Consider the following 22620-nt stretch of genomic DNA (forward strand, 5'->3'; position numbering starts at 1 on the left):
CATCTGCCCCAAAAGCATTCTAAAGGTGGGAAAAAAGGGTTTTTGCTAATGTCTATTGTACAAAAAAAGGCCTGATATGTTTGTTTCAAAAATGTTTTACTTCTCGTTAACTTAGAAATATCAGGAATGTCAAGCCTGATTTTACTGGATGTCTCCTTGGAGGATACAGAGACAGGGAAGAAGAGCTTTTATAGTCCTTAACTGCAGAGGCAGGATAGTGGATTTTTGATAAAAGTGTTTTTTCTTAAGTATTTCTTAGGCACTTGAGTTAAATAAAAAATTAAACAGTTCTGAGAGAAATCACTAGTATATCAGTTAATCAGATTGTACTTGCTTGTTCCTGGTAATGCAACAATTCTACTATTTTTCCAATCATCATTAGAGCCTTCCAAGAAAAACACAGTAGGTGAGACCAGAATTTGTGAAGTAAAGCACAAGCAGAAAAAAACATTTATTTAAAAAACAACAAACAAAAAAAACATTGCAGGCCTGCTGTATACATAATGAAGAACCAAAAGCAGGAGTTTTAGCCCACCTCTAACATAAAAACAAATTATATTCAAGTGATGAGTAACTAGCCAGCTGATGAGTGTATTTCCAATTTAGGATGAAGCGTGGTAAAATGAAGCTATCGCTCCATTTGTGTATATGAATACTATAAATAATTCTATGATAAATAATTCCCAAGACTATAACAGGGCTCAAAAAAGAACTAGATAAGTTCATGGAGGATAGATCCATCAATGGCTATTAGCCAGGATGGGCAGGGATGGTGTCCCTAACCTCTGTTTGCAGAAGCTATGACTGGATGACAGGGGATGGATCACTTGATTACCTGTTCTGTTCATTCCCTCTGGGGCACCTGGCATTGGCCACTGTCAGAAGATAGGATACTGGGCTAGATGGACCTTTGGTCTGACCCAATGTGGTCGTTCTTATGTGGTTTTCTACAGCTCTTCACAATGGGACTTAAAAATGTAATTTTATTATTATTACAGCTTTTATCACAGAGTTGATGTTTCATAAATATATAAGTAATCACTTTAGTAATTTTAATAAATTTGATATTTTACAAAGTTGAGAACCAAAACTTAAAAAAGTTTAAAATGTGTCAGATTAGAGAAACCCTGAAATAAATAGCAACAAAATATGGAAAAACATGAAGGGAAGATTAGGATATTAAAAAGTAACTTTGCTTTTCATTTAATATTTTAAATGCAGTTTGTGCACTAATTCTACAGGATGTGAGCACAATGCTCTCTCTTTAAGAGAGGAAGGATGGTTTTGTGGGTAAAGCATATGACTAGGAGTCATAAGATCGGGGTTCTATTCCTGGCTCTCCCATAGCCTTTATATGACATTGAGCAAAAAAGTCATTTAACCTCTTTGTACCTATGTTTCCATATCTTTAAGGTGAAGATATTACCTCAGAGGAATGATGTAAGACTAAATTACAATTTGGGAAGTGTGCCAATATCTTCATTTGGAAGATGTTATAAATGTAAAGTATATTATTTGGTTGCATAGAAATGGAGAAACAGCCACTGGTTTGAATACAGAATTAGTAATGGGAAACATCATCCAAAGTCCTCCACAGTCTTATGACATCAGGAAATGTCACTCAAATTTCTCTATCTCCCCGATTTTCATATGAAAACTGAAATAATTCTCTGTGACTGAGGTGTTATATTTGAAAATGTAAGCTCTCTTATCACTGTTTTCCTCCCCCTTTCCTTTTATAAAGAAATTAAGCTATTTGAGCAACGCCAACCACACGCACACACTTAAATGTGGTTTTAGTAATTTCCTAGCTTGTATACATTACTATGTCCATTTATTTTTATAATTAAATCAGCTGACCATTTGATTATTGTGGAAAACACCAAAACATTTTGGAAAAAGCAAAAGGCACAATCATTGAATGCAGACTGAGGAGATTAAAACATCACATACAATGAACTACAGTAAATGTTGCATTTATGAGAGTGTTTGTTTTCATTACTGGGAAATATTTTACCTTGATCAAACATTACAAATTGCAATGGCAAGCAAATCCTCATCTTTGCAGCACACCTTGGCACCAGCAAAACTAGGGCGGTTTTCAAAATCTATCAAGCTATAGGATTATGGTGTGTGTTATTTTACTAGTCCTGCTGTCGCTGCCTAGGAGTTTCAGCTCTTCAGCCTAATCCAGTGCAGAAGCAGGGATTTTGCAGCATTATGGGGGGAGGGAAGGGGAGTGACCTTAGAATACCTTGGAGACATATTGAGTAAGTTTTATATAAACCAGGCACGTTGTCCTGAGGTGACACTCACTGAAAAGCTAAGCAGGCTCCCAATAACTAGACGGAAAGCAGGAGGTCCCTTTACACCACAAGATAATTTAAGTAAATTTCATTTCTTACTGCAGTATCCTAACCCAGTCCAGGCACCTTAATCCTCATTCTTCCCTCAGAATGCCTCCCTCTCCCCCCGTGCCTCCTTCCTCCCCCTAATTTGTAGCCTCCCATTTTCCACCCAATATCATATGGCTCCCCTGTCAGCCATAGCCTACCAAGGAAAAGTGGGCGGGACCTGTCTCGCCCTTCTTTTCCCCCCATCTCCACGAAAGACATCCCCCTCCCACTGCCTCTTAACCAAACATGCTCCCCATCCGTTTCCTCCTCCCTTCCAAGGTCTCCCACTTAAAGGAGTATTTTGGAGTCTTCCCTCTGCTCCACCCCGGCTTTCCAATGACAAGCGCGCCCCTGGCACCACTGCAATCCCCCAGTAAAAGCTGCCCGGCACCTTCTCCCCACAGCCTCCCACTAGGACGGGTCCTGGCTTCCCCCAACCTGTGTCGCTCCTTCCCCCCCCCACGCTCTCCGAGTATTGCAGCTTCCTCCGCCATACACGGGACCCCGCCCCCTGGCCAGCCCCAGCCACTGGAGCCCCCCCCCCCCCCCAGTGCGAGGCCCGAGCATCCTTCCCCCGCAGCAGCCCCAGCTCCTGCGCCGGCCAACGTTCCACGGCTCGCGCCCCTCTCTCCGCGCTCCAGCCTCTAGCGAAGCCCCGTCCGCCGAGAGCGGGGGAGGAGGGAGAGCGGGGCCTGGCGGACAATCTCCACCCCGCAGGCAACCAACCAAACAGCCCCGGCGCCCAAGGCGCGGGGCGGAGCAGCTGATGGCACTCGACGGCAGCGTCAGGTCCCTGCCGCGCGGGGCAGGCTGGGAATTGTAGTTTCTCCTCTCCCAGCCGTAGCCATTTTGTGGTGGAGGGAACTACAACTTTCCCAGAGCCCAAGGGATCATTCCAAGGGGGCACGCGGAGGCCCCGCGGCGGGTTGGCCGGCGAGGCCCGGTGCTGATCGCCCGGCGCGTGGGATGTGAGGGGACGAGCGGCTCGCGGGGCAGGAGGATAATTCAAGAGCTTTGCAGACAGGGCAAGGGGAGGGGGGGCGAGTGAGCGTGCCGCACGCTAGGGATCATCGCCCAATTCCCCCTCTCCGCTCCCTCTCAGGGGCCGGCGGCCGCGGCTCGCCAGAGGCCGGGTTTGAATGCGAAAGGGAGGCCGAGGTGTCTGACATTTGCCCTGCACGAGGCACTCCGCTGGGCGGGCTGCGGCTGCTGAATGCAGCTCGGTGGGGGCTTGCGGCCGGGGGCCCGGGTGCGAATTGAGGCCAAGCCCTAACCGAGAGATTTAAAAAAAAAAAAAAAAAAATTCAGGTCCATTTAAAGTTGCTGCCGGAGCGCGGCTCTCATTGGTTAGGGGAGAGCTGGAGGAGCAGGGACACACACAGTGCGTGCAGCCTTCACTGCTGCTGCGCTGCTGCTAGAGAAGCTGCTGCTGCTGGAGTTGTCTCTGCTGCTTTCCCTTGCTGCAGCAGCACAAACGTGACTTCCAACATTTTTATTTATCTTCTCCTTTCAATCCCTTTCCTTTTGCAAGATGTAACTACAGCTCAGACACTAAGGACGTACAGATCGCTTAGGTGGCTTGGGAAAGAGAAAAGGGGATATCAAGGGCGTCGTTTTCTGTGTTAGGGAGAAAATTTCCATTATGAATGTTTCTGCAAAGTGATTTTTTTTTGTTTGCTTCGCATTCGTCCTTCTTTTTTTTTTCCATTCCCCATATCTCGGATTTATTGGAAAGAAAATCACGTTGTGAGGAAAGAAAGTCGGATTACAAGATACTACTACAAACAAAAACTGGATTTTGGGGGGGTATTTTAACAAAAAATTGTTGCGGCTTTACTTCATGAAGCAATTGTCCCCTTTTGCAATCAGAATTTGGATACCAGAATGAGTAAAGAAAGACCCAAGAGGAATATAATTCAAAAGAAATACGTAAGTGGTTATAACATATATCATTTGACTCCCAGTTTTAGGAAATGGCAGTGAATGTCAAGTTTATAGCTAATCCTGCAGCTATAAAGGTTTGAAACAAATGACTAGTAATACTGATTTTTATTTTCCTTAGGTGTGGGGGAGTTTCAAAAACCCTTTTAAATTCCAAAACCTTCTGCCCAGTTTAGTTATAAAGCCAGATTTGTGTAGCGATACCTCAAGTGAATAAATGTATTGACCTCAAATGACACAATCATAATCTAGTTTTAGATGAAAGGCAGGGAGCTCAAGGGGGGGCTGCTGCGATAATGTTACTAAACTGCTTTTTCATTTGGCTTTATTAATAATGCACTTTACATGCAAAATAACATGTTTTATATGTGTGTATTTATAGTCCTGTTTAGTGAAGACACTATGGTTGTTGAAAGCCTTTTAAGTTGAAATCGAATGTCTGGTTATGGCGAGCTTGTTTCTTGCACTACCACATCAAATGTAATATATGTGATCGTTTGCTTATCTGGCTTGCAATAGAAACCAAACCAGTCGGGGATCATGTTACAGGGAATGCGTTTGTTAGGATTGACTTTAATAACAGGAAAATGGCTTGGTTTAGTTTAAAAATGCATGATGGTGTCTCGAAATGCTTGAAGAATATGGTATAGTTCAGGCTGTACACCTATTTTATACAACTGCTTAACCAGACGCTTGAAATAGTCAAACCCTTTAAACATATACGTTTGCAGGGATAGTTGATTTTTGGTCCTGCTTCAGCTATATTTTGATTGGCATAAGGCGAGTCTTTAAGTTTGGAAAAACGGAGGGGATTCGTCAGATATGCAGCAGAACTAATAATTATTTTTATCTGCATGTTAAAAATAAAATATTTCATTTTGTTCAGAAAATACTTACTTCAAGATATGAGATGCAACACTTTTAAAGAAAAAAGTTGTAGAATATGCTGTGTTATCATTTCTGGCTTTTTTCCGTGAGGGGTGTATATATGTATTTTTTTTTTGGGGGGGGTGACCTTCGGGACCCTTTTTGCCTTGTTTTAAAATAGATTTAATAAAAGGTAAATTGACTTAAGATGCCTATTTCTATCGATGTTTGACTCTTCTCTTTAAAATATAATTTAGAGAAACGAGGGGTTAGGAAAAAATTAAAAACTTAAAGGTATTCTGCACCGAATTTACGAATTAAAAATACATCCGCATTGCAGAGGAATTGGGAGTCTGAAGCGGACTAGTTTAAAGTATTGCATCGAAACAGGAACATTGTCTAGAAAGTCTAACGAAACATGTAAGACGTGCACGTTTCCCAGGCAGTGAAACAAAGCAGAATGGGGGAAGAATTTGTAGTGTTTAATTAAAATAAAATAACCTATATTTTAAAGCCACACCACGTCTGTACGAGTGAACAATAGAATCTTCCTCTGGTTTTGCCTATCGTGCTTGTTAAAGAATTAATAAAACTACTGTCACCCCCACTCTTGCCCAACAGGCAAGGTATGAAAGAGACCTGTGAGCATGGTAGGGAGACAATGTATCCTGTGTTCACAAGTTTAACTTCGGAATGGAGGGAAATAGCTTTTGGGGAGGGGGCAAGGGAGTGCAGGTTACTGTGTTCCTCTGTGTGGGGAGCGGGGAATGTGTGGGTTGCTGCACTATTGCAGTGAGTAGCAGGGACAGACACAAGCATGGCTGCGGCGGCGGCTGCTGCTGCTTTGGGCTGGCCTGGTCGATTTCCCATGCATCCTCTCGAGCAGCGGCAACAGGTTAAGCGGAATGTCATTACGAGACCCCGGGTTCCCGGCCACTCAGCCCAGTCAGTGCCAGGTTCTTGTTGTTGTTCTGTGACGTCACAAAGGGAAGGGCCTGGGCTCGGTGGAATCTTCGTCTCATCAATGTTCTGATTTCCCCCTCCCCCTCCTCTGTGACGTCAAATGTGAGGCGGGCCGCTTAGGCTGGGGAAGAGGGGGAGTCACGAGGGCACTGGCTGCTGCTACTGGGGAGGATGTAGCTCTGGCACCCAGCACTGTTCTCTCCCCTTACCAGGTGAGCAGGTGTAGCAAGCATTGCATACACAGCAACTTCTATCAACCTCTTTCTCCCTTCCTATTAAGTGGAGTCTCAGCCTGTTTAATTTGGTTCAGAGCAGGGAGCTAATCTACCTCATCTTTAGGTAGGAGGTACACTTCCCTGATGCCCTTTAAGAAGAAAGGGTTAGTCATTCTATTTTTCCTACGTGGTATAACTTGATATGGTAAAGTAGAGGCACTCCTGTGTGGGTTGGTGGCACAGGGGGTGAAGTTGTACCAACAGAGCATGGCACCTTTCTTTTTTTCTGAAACCTCTTCAAGTATTGCAGTGTCAGAGTATCCTGGGCAGCATCTTTCCTTTAATACACACACATGTGCACCCACTCAAGTCTTTTGTCTGCATGTTTCAGTCCCAGGCATGGTCACTCACACCCCAGATTTGAACCACAGCTCTCAGAAAGGGCCTCCAGTTCCTGGCATTTTGTAAAGACTTTATTTAAAAATATAAAAAAGTGAGTTTTGCCTTTGATAGTGTGCATTCTATCTTTTTTCCATTTAGCTAATCTCACACAGCTTGTCCACCTGAACTCCCTCCCTCAGAGGGACACAGTTGGTTTTATTTCATGTAAAACCTTTCAGGCACTTCACAAAAATTTTAAGTCTGATCTACATGCTAATTGCTTTGGAGGTTTTGCTATTTTAGGGACACTGGAACATTTGTGTTTTCAGCTCATAGTTACTCAAATAAATCAATCACTATGCTAAGCAATTTCTGATCTGTCTATGGAAGAGCTGGCTTGTTAGGGATTATGTGACATTCCCATAGTGGAGTATAATGATGGTCTTCCTAGTGTCATAAATTGCCTATATTGCTGGCTACATATGATGTTTTACTGCAAGGATGAATTTGAAGTAAGATATGATGTTCCTACACTCGTCAGTGACACAAGGAGACAGGTCAACTAATTGTCCAGTCCAAAAAAAAAGTACTATTTTGTAGGCTACTTAGCTCTGGTCTTCAGATAACCACAAAGACTGCCACAATGCAACTAGAGCCTGTTGCTGAATGCTGAAAAGTAATTGTCTGAAATGTACCCTAAAAACAAAGACTCACATAGCACAGTGTTAAGGCTATTGCCTTGAGGCTTAACTTGCTGTTACGCAAATAATCATCATAACCAAAAGTTTATTTAAACCTCTGATGTATTACACTGGGAGGTGTTAATCCAAGAAAAAGGAAACTTGTGTGTCTTATTTTTAAAATGTTTTCACTTAATTTTTAAAAAACCATACTGATTCATACAAATTTATCATCTCTTCACCCTCCTCCCCCTCAAACATCTTTAAATATCAAATATTACTTTTTGGCTCAAACCTCAGAAAACTGACAGCATTGTAAAGCATCAGCTGTGAAGCCAGATTCTGTTCAGTGTGCACTTGGAATTAATAGTTCTAATAATAATCAGAAGCTTTGAAGTCTTAAATATAATTTCATAAGTTCATTTTTCTATCCTTTTTTGTGATGTCTTTATAGCAAATCCAGTGGTCATCGTGGTTTAGTTTTTGAAGTAACAGACCTTTATTACTGTAACGAAATACCTGTGTAGTTCTGCCATGGTAACAGATGGTGAAATATAATTAAGTAGTAATGACACCACTGTCTCCTTGTGTGATTTGTGTGTCTGTCCTTGCAGGGGTAAAAGTGACACACTCCACATAAGGACAGCCTAGGTATGTCAAATCAGGGGTTCAAAGCCTAAAGAAAATTTAGTAGATTCTAGAGGTCTGAAAAGACATTGATGTTTTTGAGTAATGCTTTGGACTGTGTAATCATACAATATCCTTGTGACATCAATAGGAAAAAAAATTGCTTCATACATCCTTGAAACGTAGCCTTCTCTGGGATGGAACGTGGCAACTGCATCATAATGCGCAACAACAGTATACAGTAGTTTCGGAAGCACGATATACCAGAGCCGACGGAAACTGCACTGGGGAATTTATTTAGGAAAAATGTATCTGTGGTGGATTTTTGGTAACGCCTGTTGCCCTTGCCATCCTTGCACTCAAGTGCTATCAGTTTTCTAATTTTCACAATTAGATGGGGCCTCTGTGTCCTCTTGGAAGAGATACAGTGCTTGATTTGGCACTGATGAGGAGGAAGACAGTGCTACTTTCTGAATTACTGACACCATAATCTTCCAATGAAAGGAGGGGCAGAGCTGCTCTGTCCTGGTTGAGCCATGTAGTCCTGGGGGATAGCTTTAACAAATAAGGGGAGTTCAGTTCTTATGTTGTCTTAGCTCTTATTTTAGGGGTGAGGAATAAGCTCCTCCATCAGTCCACTACAGATAGTGCTTTTACATGCCTGGCTGGGATTCTGATTTATTTATTTATTAAATATTTCTTTCAAGGGCTAGATATAATCTTGTAAGGACTCTGTTGTCAGCCCTAAGGGCCCTTGGCTAGCATTGTGGAGAAACTGCTGTTAAGTACCCTGTACTACAGGTATTCCACTTTCCCTGCTTGGCCCTCTTTGTCTCAAGGCCTCTTAAGTTTGGTCAGGACAAAGATTTATTACAGCATCTTTCTCCACAAAATAACACACACTTTTCTTGTGAAGAGTTGTAGCTAAAGCTTGAAGGGTGCAACTCCATGGAAAAACTTTCACTATTCAGATGATCTGGTTAAGTCTGGGCTCCTTCCTGAGCTCTGTTAGTTCCCTTGAAACTCTTAATGCAAACCTCTGCTTCATGGCCACACCACAGCTCTTCTAGGTCTGCAGGCTTTGGGGCCTTTATTCCTTACTGGCCAGGTGAGTAAGCTGCTGGTATTGCATATGAGAAAGGGGAAGGCAGAGCTGAAGAACTATTTGGGATCTCTGGATAGGGCCAGGAGGTGATCTAGGCTTTTCCTTGGGCTGAGTTTACATCAACAAATGTCAGATAAAATAATGTAATTACTCAGCATTGTGTGAAAATTGGCTACAACATTGTGTGCAATTCAGAGAGCTAAGGATCTAGTGGTGTACCTAACAAGCATATGACTTATCAGTGCTTACCTTTTCTTGTTGCTGTGAATAATGTCTAGAAGAATTGTCTATTATTGATGGGAGGAGTGGCCTCTTACTTCAACCAGCTTCATGGGCTAGAAACAAAAAGTGTATAATTTTATACAATATGTTCCAGAATTACTGATACTAAATTAAGACAATAGCAAATGGTTCCTAATTGTTTTAGTGTTCATTGGGCGCTTTCACTGCTGTAGTGAGGCTTAACAGGCCTACTAAGCTAGCATTCTAGGTATAACCTCCATTTTTTCTAAAAGGAACAGAATAATACTTAGCACTCTGGATGTTAAAGCTTGGTACAAACATTAACTGATCCTTGCAATGAGAGAGGTAAGATTTGTCCCCATTTTATTGTTGCAAGACCTAGGTCTAAATGACTCAACTAAAACAGCACAGCCCTCAAGAGAACAGACTAAACTAATATCCAGTGTTTCTGGATTCTAGTACCATACTCATTCTGCTTGATTACAATGTCTAACTATGGTAGACAGCATCAGCTGTAAAAGAAGTACAGGTACTTCACATCATTTAGAGTTGCAGCCCCATTGCACTGTATGTTAGAGGAACACTTTTTCAGCATAATCTAAAGAAATAATGAAGTCTGTATTTAAGAATTTGCACTCTTTCTGTGTTTATTTGAATAGAGATCTGATATCTTGCAGATGATGGAGATAATTTCTTATGATGATTACTCAATGGAGGGAGTACTTAATTAAGCAGATCTCTCTCATACCGAAGAGCAAAAGGGACTCTGCAAGATTAAAATTCGGATTTTGGCATTCTGTTTGCACATGTTGCTAATACTGCCCAATTTATATAAAACTGAGAGTGCTGGGAGGGAAATCTATTCAGTGTTTATGTTGTTGTAAGGCTTCTTTTTATTTCATTTGGCTTGGACACTGAAGAGATTCTCGTCACTTTCGGCTTTTCTTATGCACTAGAACAGTATTTGGTTTGCAATAATGCAGAGGAAGGCTAAGATGAAACTGCAAACAGGGAGAGAAACGTGTTTTGCTTCTCTATGATCAGGAGCCAGTGTTTTCTGCAGATGTGGAGAATAAATGCATTGCAGCAGAATCTAATTTTGCATTTAAAACAAGTATTTAATTTTTTTGAGGCCTGATGGTTGTGAAAAAACCTATCCAAATGTAAACAAAGTTTAACTGATACGCTGTCTGAATGAGAGTGCAGACAGCCAGAAACAATAGCTCTGGTGGATTTGATTGACTTTCTTAATCTAAAGAGGATGTTAACTTTCAAGTCTAGTAATACAAATTTCTGTGTTGTCAAACCTGAACAGCCTCCATATATTCCGAGGTATCAAGAGCCCCAAATATCCCTAGCCAACTGCCCAAACCTTCAGCTTTTCTGAAAATGTTTGATTCATCTATTTGTTTTCAACACAATTCTGTAGCACATAACACTTAAAATTTAGAGACCGTGTAAAATAAATTGAACTTAATATCAAATGATTAAATACCAGGGAATAATGTACTTATCACTCACTTTCATATTTAATTTGATTAAAAACCACAATTAAAAAATGATGTGATGCTGCCACAGTATCTGCAAAGTGTTCAAAATGTTTTCTGTAACACTTAGGTCCAATTTGCTATGGAGTACATGGTGCTTAATTTAAGGTATATAAAGAAGGTACATAAAATATCTAGGGTTCCCTTAGATCTTTTCTGAGGTGTTGCTGATTTGTCACCTTTAGGGGTATTGAGTATAGTCTTCCCTGTTTTTGCTACAGAGAACTAGAGAATATTATTGGGAGCTTTCTTGGTTCTCATTTGAGCAGGCAGATGTATTTCAATCTTTCATAAAAATGTTCTCTTTTTAAACATTTGTAGGTTCAAATAAGTTTTAAACCATCTGATTGAAAAGCTCTTCTTTCAGTTGCTCAGGTTTTACTCTTTCCTCTCTTGTAATGATCTGCTAGTTCATGTTCAGGGTTTTCATGTAAAAATAGAGCAGTTGACACCTGGTATTTCCCGGTGTGGAGGTGACAGTAGGGGAGGGGAATGGAATAAAACTTCTTTTAAAACAGGAGTGAACATTCACATATTTATTTTCAGGATGCTTATGCTAAAAGCTTGGACACGTTTTCCTCTTGTTCTTCACTTTAATATGCAGATGAAGAGTCTGATCCTCTGAACACTTATGCTTAAAGTTCCTTATGTGTGTTGACTTGATGTAAATCGAACTATTCACAAGTAAAATGAATCATGCACATAAGTGTCGGCAGGATTGGGACCCAAGGATTGGAGCCAAACGTGCTTTGAAACCACCACATTTCCCATTGACTTCAGTGGGGAACTTGGATGGTCAGAAACTCTTAAGATCAGGCCTACAAACATTTTTTAAAATCTTTTTAAATAGTTCCTGAAAAAATTCTAGCTAGTATTAGGAGCTTGGCTTTTGAAAAGCTAAATGCAGTACCTAAATGTACTGCTTGCATGAGCATAAGAAGCACAGATGTACCATTTAGCCAAGAACTGCATTTGGAAAAGCTCTGCTACTCTTTCCACCCTAAAAATAAGGAATTAGCTCCTGTACTTTGATTTCTCTCTGGTCATCCTTCCCATTCTCCTCCTGAAATTTTATTGATTCACTTTCTTTCCTCTTCTTTCTTAATCCTGTGCTCAACCTTTCTTTCAACTCTCCACTAGAGATCAGGCCTGTAGAATGAAACCAATATCTAGTCAGTTCCAGTTTAGTGCCTGATGGATCACAAACTGGGTGTGCAGTCAGATTATTTGGCAGTGATAAATATTGCATGGGGAAGTGTGGGAGTACCACAGATAATTTTTTTAATTTCCTTATTAGACTGGTGACTTGAGTGACTCTAACTTACTATATTTTTAACCTTCCAAAATGCGTCTCTTCATAATGTTTCTGGTCTTTTCTGCCTGGATTCTTGTGATCCTTTCTGGCAGATACTCTTTTTCCTCAAATTGTTCTGTAAAAGGGTAGCTTTGAATGTGAGATCATTAATGAAGTGGTGTTGTATCTGTGTCGGTCTCAGGCTAGTAGAGAGACAACAAGGTGGATGAGGTAATATCTTTTATTGGACCAACTTTTGTTGGTGAGAGAGGCGAGCTTAAAAGACACAGATACAACACCACTTCATTAATGATCTCACATACAAAGCTACCTTTGGATGTGAGATCTGAGACCATTACCTCTGAGAGATAGATTATCTCTATCTCTCAGACCATTAATGGGTCATTTCTACTTTCTAATAATAAAATAAATCTCACTGGAAAGTCATGTCATGTTGCAAAGCCCTACTAATGTTGTGCTTTACCATGTCCCTAATTTCTGCTTTTTATTCTTCAAATATGTCTTGCTAGTCTGACCTCTTTTGGATGGTGTGATGGTTGCAGAAGATGGAATATTTAGTTCAAACAAATCGATGATACAATTATTTTTGCATACAGCAAAATCCATGGGCGTTCATCCTGCAGTAATCTACTAAATTTAGAATAACTATACAAACTTTCATTTTTATCTTTTGTTGCAGATTAGTTTGAAAGCCTGTATTCTCAAATTAAGAAAGAATGATAGGACTGGAAAACTGATCAACTGTTTTAACTGACCTCTGGAAAGATGTACCTATGTATGAGCATTGTTTTACTATACAGGTTTTCAGTGAAAATCATTTTAACTTTGTTCTTTTACACAAATTGGTATGTGTAGAATAAATACGCACTTGCTGGTATTTCTATTTAATCCAGAACAGAGTGCTGTGCACACCTTTTATTTATGTATTTATTTTTTAATAGCCTACTCTTCTCTGGCCAACACCGAGACTATTTGAAGAGGTGGGGGACAGGGATCCAGGGAGGTACAAGAGAATCCCCCCTGTTGAGAATCTGAGCTTCCCCAGCACCTCCATGGGCACTGATATGGTATGCTGTTCTGCTCCTGGATTTTGCTGAGGAGCTGACTTTTTTGTACTGGCCTTTCGACCTGGCTTTTCTCCCCTAAGTCTAACTGTGGGAAGGGAAGGGCTGTCTTCTCTCCCCTTCCTATTTTTCTGCGTGTGTGTTTTTTCTTCTTCCCCTCCCAAGGAATCATGCCTTGCAAGCTCTGGTATGGCTCAGTTTTGGGTAAATTCTACTTTTGTGCTGGGTGAACTTGACTCTGTCAGCAGGAATCTTGCCAGTTTCACTGTGGTGTTATGGGCCCTACTGCAAGTGTGTGCTCACTATTTGCAGGCATTAAATTCCTTCCTTCCCCTTTTCAGAGAATTAAGATATGTGAAAAAACAGAAGTGTATTGCCAATCTAGGGCCATGTCAGCATACAGCCACCACAGTTACTAAACCGCTTGTGTGTGTGTGCGCGCGTGCACTCTTGGCATGGTGCGCGTCCTCATCAAGAGCGCTTGTATTGATTGTATTATCAGCATAGGGTGTTGTGGAATGGCTCCTGAAAGCCAGTAACAGTTAACTTAAGCAATACAGTGTCTAGACTTACACTGCGTTGAGCTAGTTACATCGACCATGACTCTATGGCACTTGGAGAGGTGCTGTTACTAAATCGATGTAGAGAGGCACTCGTGGGTGGGAGCCAAATTTAAGTGAAGAGGCTTCCACAGCTAGATCAAAGCAGGGCAGTTTATGTTGACCTAACCATGTGGTGTAGACCAGGCTTGAGTAATTAAGAGTTTGTACCTGAGTGTGGTGGCAGCCTGTCTTAAGAATACAGAAGGGAACCTGAGAGAGTTGAAGTGCAGCACTGTAATGAATCCCACACAACATTGAATTATTTTTGACAACACGACTGCTAAAATTTAAAAGGTGTCTGTGAATCTTGGACATGAGTTTGCTCAGTGTTTAACCCTATTAAATGATTGTACTTTTTATTGGTTTTCATACCTGCTGTCTTAACTCTAAATGTGCTTTTCTGAAACTAGTAACCCATAGTCCCAAGAAGTTTTTACTCTAGAAGTAGCATTTAGGTTTCAAAGATGATGTGACTTAAACCAGCTTATATATTAGTGTCTTTTTATAAGATGGTTGATTTGGCAAAGTGTATGTTTTAAAATGCATTACTTTCAGTTTGTCCCAACCTTCCTCCCGCTGCCCTGACACATCAAAGTTGTAAGCCAAATTTCTCAGCTCTGGAGAGTCAAGATTGCACACACACTTCATAATACAAGTTTCCAGGTCTGCTTGTATGCCAGATCAATTAACTCTTCTTAGCACAACTAGAAGTGGAATAGAATTGCATATGCTTCCGTTTCAAGGGTACAAAACTCAGGCCAAACTTTGAGTTTGGAAAACTCCAAGCCAAATGAAAAGAGAGCATTTTCTGATATTGGTTGTAAAGCTGTCCACTGGTCTGGCACATACTTCTTAACTGCAGTTCCTTTTTGGTAGAGGAACGATACCAAACTACGGGACTTGAAGTGAATTTTCACCAGATAAATGTGAGTTGAAAGGGTTGCAGTGGGGAGGAAAGACTAAGTGTGTGTGTCTGTCTGTCTGTCTCTCCCTCTCTCTCCAGGTATAGTGATGGTGATGAAACTCTCATGGCTCATTAGACATCTGGAATTTCTATTGGATGACTAAAATATAAAGCAGAAGTTAACATGTTCAGTTAGTAGTGCTTTTAATAAATGATTGAAAGAAATAAGAGTCTGTCTACTACTGAGACTGTTTCTTAGATTTGAAAATTTTTCACTGTGCATTGTTTGCTTATAGTTATTAAACATAGTGGGTACGTGGTATATATGTAAGAGAAAAGGCTTTGTACTACTTTAAACCTGGAGAAAACCCCTATAGATGGGATGTCCCCTTATCTGATTGTAACATTTATTTCTTTCATGTAACAAATCATATATTAATTGTTATAGCTGGCAAGTCATTCCGAACTTGGCTTTTCCTTCTTTCAAAGATTTACCGTTAATACCGTATCTTGATTAAAGCCACAGCTAAATAAATGAGGAGAGGCAGACATTGTTTAAAAATAAAAAAAGAATTTTAAATAGATGGAGAAAGACATGTCAGACAGTGCATGGCTTTAGGAATTTTCCTGCCCGTGGTGGGTTTCAGTATGTGAGCCTCCGGGTATGTCTACACTGCAGTGAAACATCCTTGGCTGGCCGATGTCAGCTGACTTAGGCTCAGGCTGCAGGGCTGTGAAATTGCAGTGTTGACGTTTGGGCTTGGACTGGAGCCTGTGTGTGTGTGTGAGAGAGAGAGCGAAATAGTTATTGTAATAATTTCAGTATTAAGATTTCTGAGGGAGGGAGGATGGCCTTGTGGCTTCTTTAGTCTGGCTGGTGTAGAGCAGCAACTACAATTTCACGTGAAGGTGATTGAGCCAAATGGCTACATCAGGAGTAGCAGATTTTATTGCAGTAATGCCTCCTTCATATTTATAAACTGGGCAGTAGGTAGTGATATGTTTGCAAAGGCCCAGAAATAGGAGTTGGGAAAATGATTTCCATTTTCTATCCAACCAGATCTTCTGCTGATCATGTTTTACATTGGTTATTTGCCTTGATTTCAACTATTTTACCTATGCTAGTGCTATTTTGGAGGGAAGTAGCTCTTATGCAGCCTCCTTGGTCCACAGTACCCTCTCCAAGGGAGGAAGAGGGGCTACTGCAAGAGCACCTGCTTCCTTTTTTTCTCCAAGCCTGAAAGGAAAGCAAGGAGCAGTGGCTGCAACTCACTTTTGGGGGCAGTGGCACTGGGAAAAAGCATAGCTGAAGGAGAAAAGAGTACATTTGTCTTCATTCCCATCCTTCAAGTGTGGCTCTAGAATTGTAAGGTGGTAATATAATCCCCCCCGCTTCCCCAGTTTGCATCCTTGCATGACACCATGTAGAATTAGGCAAATACTGCTAAATTTTTTTGGTCAATCCTTGTTCACTTTATTTAAAAGTATGGATTTGCTGTGGCCATGTTAACCCTTTTCATGTTCATTTTGTGAACATTTGTGCAGTTTAGTTCCTTTGATATGAATGATCAGGGAAAGTGGATTTCATAGCCACGTAACTAAGGATTCACAGAAATCATGTTTTAGATACACATGTCCAAACATTAATTTATGCATTCATCCAGTCAGGAAACAAACAAACAAAAAATCATGTGAATTACCTGACTATTCCAAGTGCATGGATAGTTATGATTAATGGGCTTGGAATACTCAGTCCATCAACAGAGGAAATTTAAAATTCACAAAAATTTGAACATGGTTTTTAAGGACAGACTTAAGGAAATTGCAGTCTGCTCATGGATATTCTACAAGTAGAAAGAGGCTAAATTATTAGTGACAAATAGAGCGCCAGAGCGGAATGAACACTTTTTTAATTAGAAGTGTTAATATTTGATGCATACATTCTGTGTACCTGTCCTATTCTGCCCGCATATTGGTATTTAGAAACACCTATCTCTTCAGACAGAAGTCTCCATTTTGGTGCTTTTTCTGTTGAAAGACCTCTTTTGGCAAAAACATAGCAGTTTGTGGCAGTTTGCCAGAAGACTGAATATTTGTAAGAGAAAAGGTACAGTTGTTACTGGGTTTTTTGTTTATGCCCTTAGCCAAAGGAATATACTACAACATATGTATTTAATCTTTTTAATTTTAATGAAATTTTAAACTGAAACTAGAAAATGTATTATGTAACAAACTTAAGTCCAGTTTTATCTGTCTTAAACCCATGATGGGGTGTGTATTAAAGTGGTCTTTTTCCATGTCAAATAGTTTCTATATCATTACTGCTGACGGGTCTAATTGTGATACGCACAGTACAAATGTAAAGCATAAAGAGAGTATGCTCTAAATAGAAAAGACAGAGGACAAGGTACAGGAATTGATTGACCTCGTCCAGGGTCACATAGGATATGTCTGTGCTGCATTACAAAACCTGCGCAGGGAGTCTCAGAGACTGGGTCTGCAGACTCCGGCTTGCAGGATAGCGCTAAAAACAGTTGCGTAAACGTTCAGACTCAGGCTCAGAATCCCACCCCTCTCCCCAGGTTTCAAAGCCTGAACTCCCCCCTGAGCCCAAATTTCTACACAGCTGTTTTTAGAGCTGTAGCATGAGCCTGAGTCTGTAGACCCAGGCTCTGACACTTGCTGGTGTGGTTTTAAAATAGTGTAAGCGTACCCATCGAAGATCATTTGTCTGAGATGTGAATAAAACCAAGGTTTGCAATGCTCAGTCCAGTGTCCCCTCTCCTAGGCCATGCTGGCTGTCAGTGAATTTATTTTACATGATTCTCCTGTCTGGTACTTCATGATGTGTTTAGTATGAAAGTAAACAATAACTGCATGCAATTCTAGTGCAGAAAATTCTATTCTTTTTGAGTTTTTTTTTAAAGTATATTAAACGTTTATTCAGTTTAATTTATGTTATGTTATGGAACTTGGCTTAATGCTTTGAAAATGGGATGACAGTTGATTTCTGGTTTTCATGTGAGGATATAAGAACATCTGTTAGTTCAGTTTCTGAACCTTCTTTGCTCCTCCACATATGCACCTCAAATTTCAGGTTGTGTCACTAGTGTCCTCTTGTTTTCCATGGAACCTTCCAGAACTTTGGGCATCTGTGAGTCTTAAGTGTACTTTATCAAAAAACTTATGTATTAACTTTTTGATAGTTTTATTATATAGTACACAAAGGAAATTACAGGTAATATTTCCTTTGTTACAGATAGTGAACTGAATTATTTCTGTTCATCATGTCCTTTTTAGAGCAAATAGATCTCATCCTCTCATCCCTAGCTTTTATTAATAGGTTGGAAGAAGAACAAGCTTTCCTGCTTTTTCAACTCCTGATTGGCTTCTTAAGTTTTAATAAACTAGTCATTGAATTGAATTGCTTGAATACACTGAGATATTCTCTCTGCACCTGTGGAAGAAGCTACTGCTGTCAAAAGATGGTTTAGCAGTTCAACAAACTTTGGTTCCAGATTCCTAGCCGGACTTCCACCAGTTTGACTTTTTTAAAAATATGGCAGCAAACAAGTACTGCTGAATATTATTTTTTGTTTAACTTTAAATGATTTTAATAGCTTAGCCCTTAATATAAATTATATACCAATTTAAAATTAAATGTTAAATTGACATTTTAAAATCTGTATTTTAATTTAAAAAATAAATAAGATTTTTATCTACCCAGCTGTTGGGATCTGCTTGCTCATTCCAACAGCGCTAACAGCAGCTTTGTTGAATTTCTGTATTTTTGTGTCCTGCTCCCACTTCTGGAATATTGTGGAATTGACTACATGGATCACGGGTTCAGCGCCTCTGCTGTAGAGATCAGGAGCTTGCTTTCTTTGTTTGGAGAGCTTTTTTTCCTATAATCATATTCCTTTCTCTTGGCTCTCTGGCTGCATGTACTTGTGCAATATCGTATCCTGGTTCAATGTGTGAACTAAAGGGTCTCCTACGGGAACTAAAGTCCCTGTGGGGGTAATTAATGCAAATCACCAGGGCAAATAACAGGTCTGTGGAAGTTCCACCCCCTGGGGAAATAGAATATACTAGTTTGACCTGGTTCAAGAGACCTGGCAAACAGAGAACTTGAAATGGTATCAAGGGACTGCCCTGACAGAGAGAGAGAAATTGCTCACACTCAATCAAAGAACTGACATGAAACTGTGACCGAGAGAGAGGTGTGTGAAGGTCCTGAAGTACTTTAATCCTGTCAGGGTTGGTGGGTGACAGTTGGTAAGCTATACATCTGCAGTATGTTGCTTATTGCTTTGATGTTTTCTCTGTAATGCTTTTGGTGTGAATAAATAGTTCTTTACTCAATGAAATGATCACTAGTTAGCTCTGTCACTTGACCCTCTTAGACTTATTATCAGGGCTTCTGAAACTGTTCACAATAAATAAAAGCTCCCTCAAATGTGGCTTTGAATCTTTCCATCTGTCTCAGTGCTACTATGATTTGCATGGTTATGGCTCTTGCTGCACTTTGCCCAGCCCGTTTCGCCATTTCTTCATGCAAGGAGGTCTCTGTAGAGAGCTAGTGAATGTTTCCATAGTGGTATGACCTTTACAATCTTGACGGTATAGGTCTCCATCTTCTTGAGATAAAAAACCCCAAACTAGAGCTGTTTTCTGCATTTACATGCTTTGAGTTTACTTCAAGCTATAGCACACAAGTCCTTCAGTCACACAAGTGGAGCCTGAACGTAATGCTACAAGGCCTGGTCACCCTTTCAACCCTTGGCTAATGCCTCTTCTATTTAAAGGTAAGCTTTCTTTTATCAAGTATCTTTATGAGGAGATTAAATTGCTTAGAAATGGTTTCACTACAACATGTACATTTACAGTTCTTTCTGGATAAAGTAGTACAAAGACCTACTCTACTCCATACCAGAAAAGAACACCAGGTTTCACCCAAACCATTTCCTTGACATCATTTTTTCCTAGTTGTAAATGTCCCCTGGAAATACTAAATGCTCTGCACGTGGAACTTAATCATCTATCTTTGACCATGGAAAAGACTGAATGTTTCTTTCCTTCTTTATGGCAGTCACAAGAAGGAATATAATAAGGTTGGTTGCTCATTGGCTTATTTCAGAGTAGCCGCCATGTTAGTCTGTATTTGCAAAAAGAAAAGGAGTACTTGTGGCACCTTAGAGACTAACCAATTTATTTGAGCATAAGCTTTCGTGAGCTACAGCTCACTTCAAAGGGCTTATGTCAGCCATCTTTTGGGTAAACCCTCTGAAGGGCACCCTACCATCTCCTGCAAGAGATGCTTCCACATCCAATGTGGAATTACAGCTTCTGTAAAATTGGTTTTACAGAGCAGTACTGGGTTGTCCATTCACTTGTTCACCAACTGTTATAAAATTTACAATTTACCATGGGAGGGGCCAGTACCCAATCTGCTCTTATGTCATGGTAGCCAAGCAAAGTGTGTGGTCGGAGTGGGGGAGGGGAGAAGTCCAAAATCTATTTTATATATTTTTGATTGTTTTGTTTTCCCTTCAAACCCATCCACTTTCACACACACAGCCTAGCCCCCAGTTTTTGGTACTTCTAGAAGCAATGGCCTGTGAGCCAAAATGTCATGTTTGAAAGGAATTTTAAAAAGCCTTTCCTGTAACTTTGGTTTCTCCTAATGTGACATTCACTTTTCTGGCCAGACCCTGCATTGAGGGGAAATATGAAAAATGCAAGACTTTTTTACTTTCCCTTTCTTTATTTCTGCTAGACATGTTTCTATCTCCTGAATTAATTGCCTGTTTCCAGATTGTCCCTTGTGGGTTTTTTCCCCCATGGTTTTTCATCAGTTGTCTATATAGGTCTTCTAATTCCTCATCCTTGCAAGCCATCATCTGGAGGATCCATGTGGTCAGTTCAGTAACATGCCAGGGGTGAGGGAAATAAGGGAAAGAGGGAGGGAGACAGATAACTAAGAAAAGCTGCCTTTGTACAGTGTGAAATGGGTAAGCCCATGATAGCTGTAATGCCAAGAACAATGGTTGCCTTACAATTGGAAAGCACGATTATGTGTTTAAAAAAAAATCCAAGAACTAATTTTGAGCATCAGTGTGACAGCACGTTGAATTCTTCTTGCAGTTTTACCCAACCCATCTTTTTTAGCATAGTTGGGTGTTCATGCACAATTACATATTTGCATAGCTCTTTCAGTCCTTGAAAACCTGTACACATACTAAACCTCATAGTGCTCCTGTAAGCTAGCTAAATATCCTCAGTTATAGATGGAGAAATACATGCAAAGGTAAATTGAGTTGCACAAGGTCACAGTGAGTCCCTGGCAGAACCACAAGTAGAATGTGAAATTCCTGGCTCCCAGGCAGATGGTCCATCTAATAGAACACTGTGTGGACAGCTTCCTTTGGATCTCTCGAACTTCATTTTTAAGAGTGGTATTTGGTAAGATGGAAGAATAGGATACTCTCTTGAGTTGCTGTAAATTTCTAAAACAATAAATATTTTGTGTGAGAACTTGTTCTTCCACATAATTCATAACCCTTCTCTCATCACACACGTACACTATCTACTGGTCGACTGTGAAAAATCTACGTCAGTCAATATCTTGCTGATTGTTACTATTTAATGCTGTAAGCCCTCTGGCTTAATGCCAAAAGAATCTCCTAACGATGGTGTTAATCATGGGGCTCCCATACTTTTGATTACTTACAAGAGTCTCCATTCCAAACTGCCTCTGATCTCAAGGTCAGTAACTGAGGGTCCTGACAGACAATTATATTAAACGTTTTGTTTTTTTTGTGAACTTGTTTCGTGAATTTTGTTTTTTCTCAGCATTTTAATAGGGGATATTTTTAAACTTATTTTTCAGTAAAACCATGTATGGCTATTATCCTTTTACCTAAGAACTGTCAATTAAAATCAATATGGGATCCATATTTTTAAATGTTATATTATTTTAAATGTGTTAACATTGCTTTTTAGAGCTAATTTTGTAGGACATTTCTATCTCAATTTTTAATGTAATGCAGAATATTTCACAATAATACCTAGGTTAACAATGATAGTCTTGCTGTATTGTGCAAAAAAGGCTTCTGTTCAGACCCAGCTGGGTTTCAGGCTTAATTCATTGCTCTATGGTGGGATCACCACAGCTGCTGTGGGGCCTTTACAAATGCAAAAAAGCTGTCAGTGTTTGTTTCGTCAGATGCATAAGTGATGAGGCCAAGTTGAGGAATCCATTCCAGTGTGCAGTGTGCATGTTTTAGACATTGTTTTCAGAATTAGTGTTTTAGAGTTCTTTAAAATATTTGGCACATACTATGCTTTAAAGCAAACAAATCTTAGGAATAGGACCAGTTTAAGGTTAGTCTACTTCAGACTTTCAACAACACTTAACTTGAGTTTATAAAAATGTTATGGTGTACCTGACTTTTGCTCCCAAGCAATACAATTGCCCCCATTTCCTCCCCCCCCAGGTGTTTGTTTGGATTTTAATTGTTGCAAAGAAGCAAAAGTTTAAAATATTTTAAAAGCTTTAATTTTTATATTTATATATATTTTTAACCATAGTATGGACAAGATGCTCTATAAGTCATATTACCAGTCTCTCTCGGGTCTCCACAAGTCACTGCCACCTTTTTTCCTTTGGCAGACAGAGACTGAACAGAGCTCCTTCTAGCCAGTTAAGGAGTAATGTTGGTTAATTGGCTTCAGAGGTTGCTGTTTAACATGGCAAGACATGCCCCC

General features: G+C 40.2%; 1 protein-coding gene across 3 annotated transcripts in view; it reads left to right on the top strand.

Annotated features, from left to right (window-relative positions):
- Positions 1-3724: 3724 nt before the first annotated feature.
- The window catches only part of JARID2 (jumonji and AT-rich interaction domain containing 2), a 307495-nt gene continuing 288599 nt past the window's right edge, over positions 3725-22620 (top strand). For 2 of the 3 annotated variants that reach the window (XM_073331951.2, XM_073331952.2), the window contains exon 1: positions 3725-4325. In XM_073331951.2, coding sequence (XP_073188052.1) covers positions 4281-4325 — 45 coding nt within the window. In that variant the 5' untranslated portion in view covers positions 3725-4280. The remainder of the gene's footprint in view (positions 4326-22620) is intronic. The other variant, XM_073331950.2, reaches the window with a different exon arrangement.

This window comes from Lepidochelys kempii, chromosome 2 (assembly GCF_965140285.1).
Source record: "Lepidochelys kempii isolate rLepKem1 chromosome 2, rLepKem1.hap1, whole genome shotgun sequence".
Classification (NCBI taxonomy): domain Eukaryota; kingdom Metazoa; phylum Chordata; order Testudines; family Cheloniidae; genus Lepidochelys; species Lepidochelys kempii.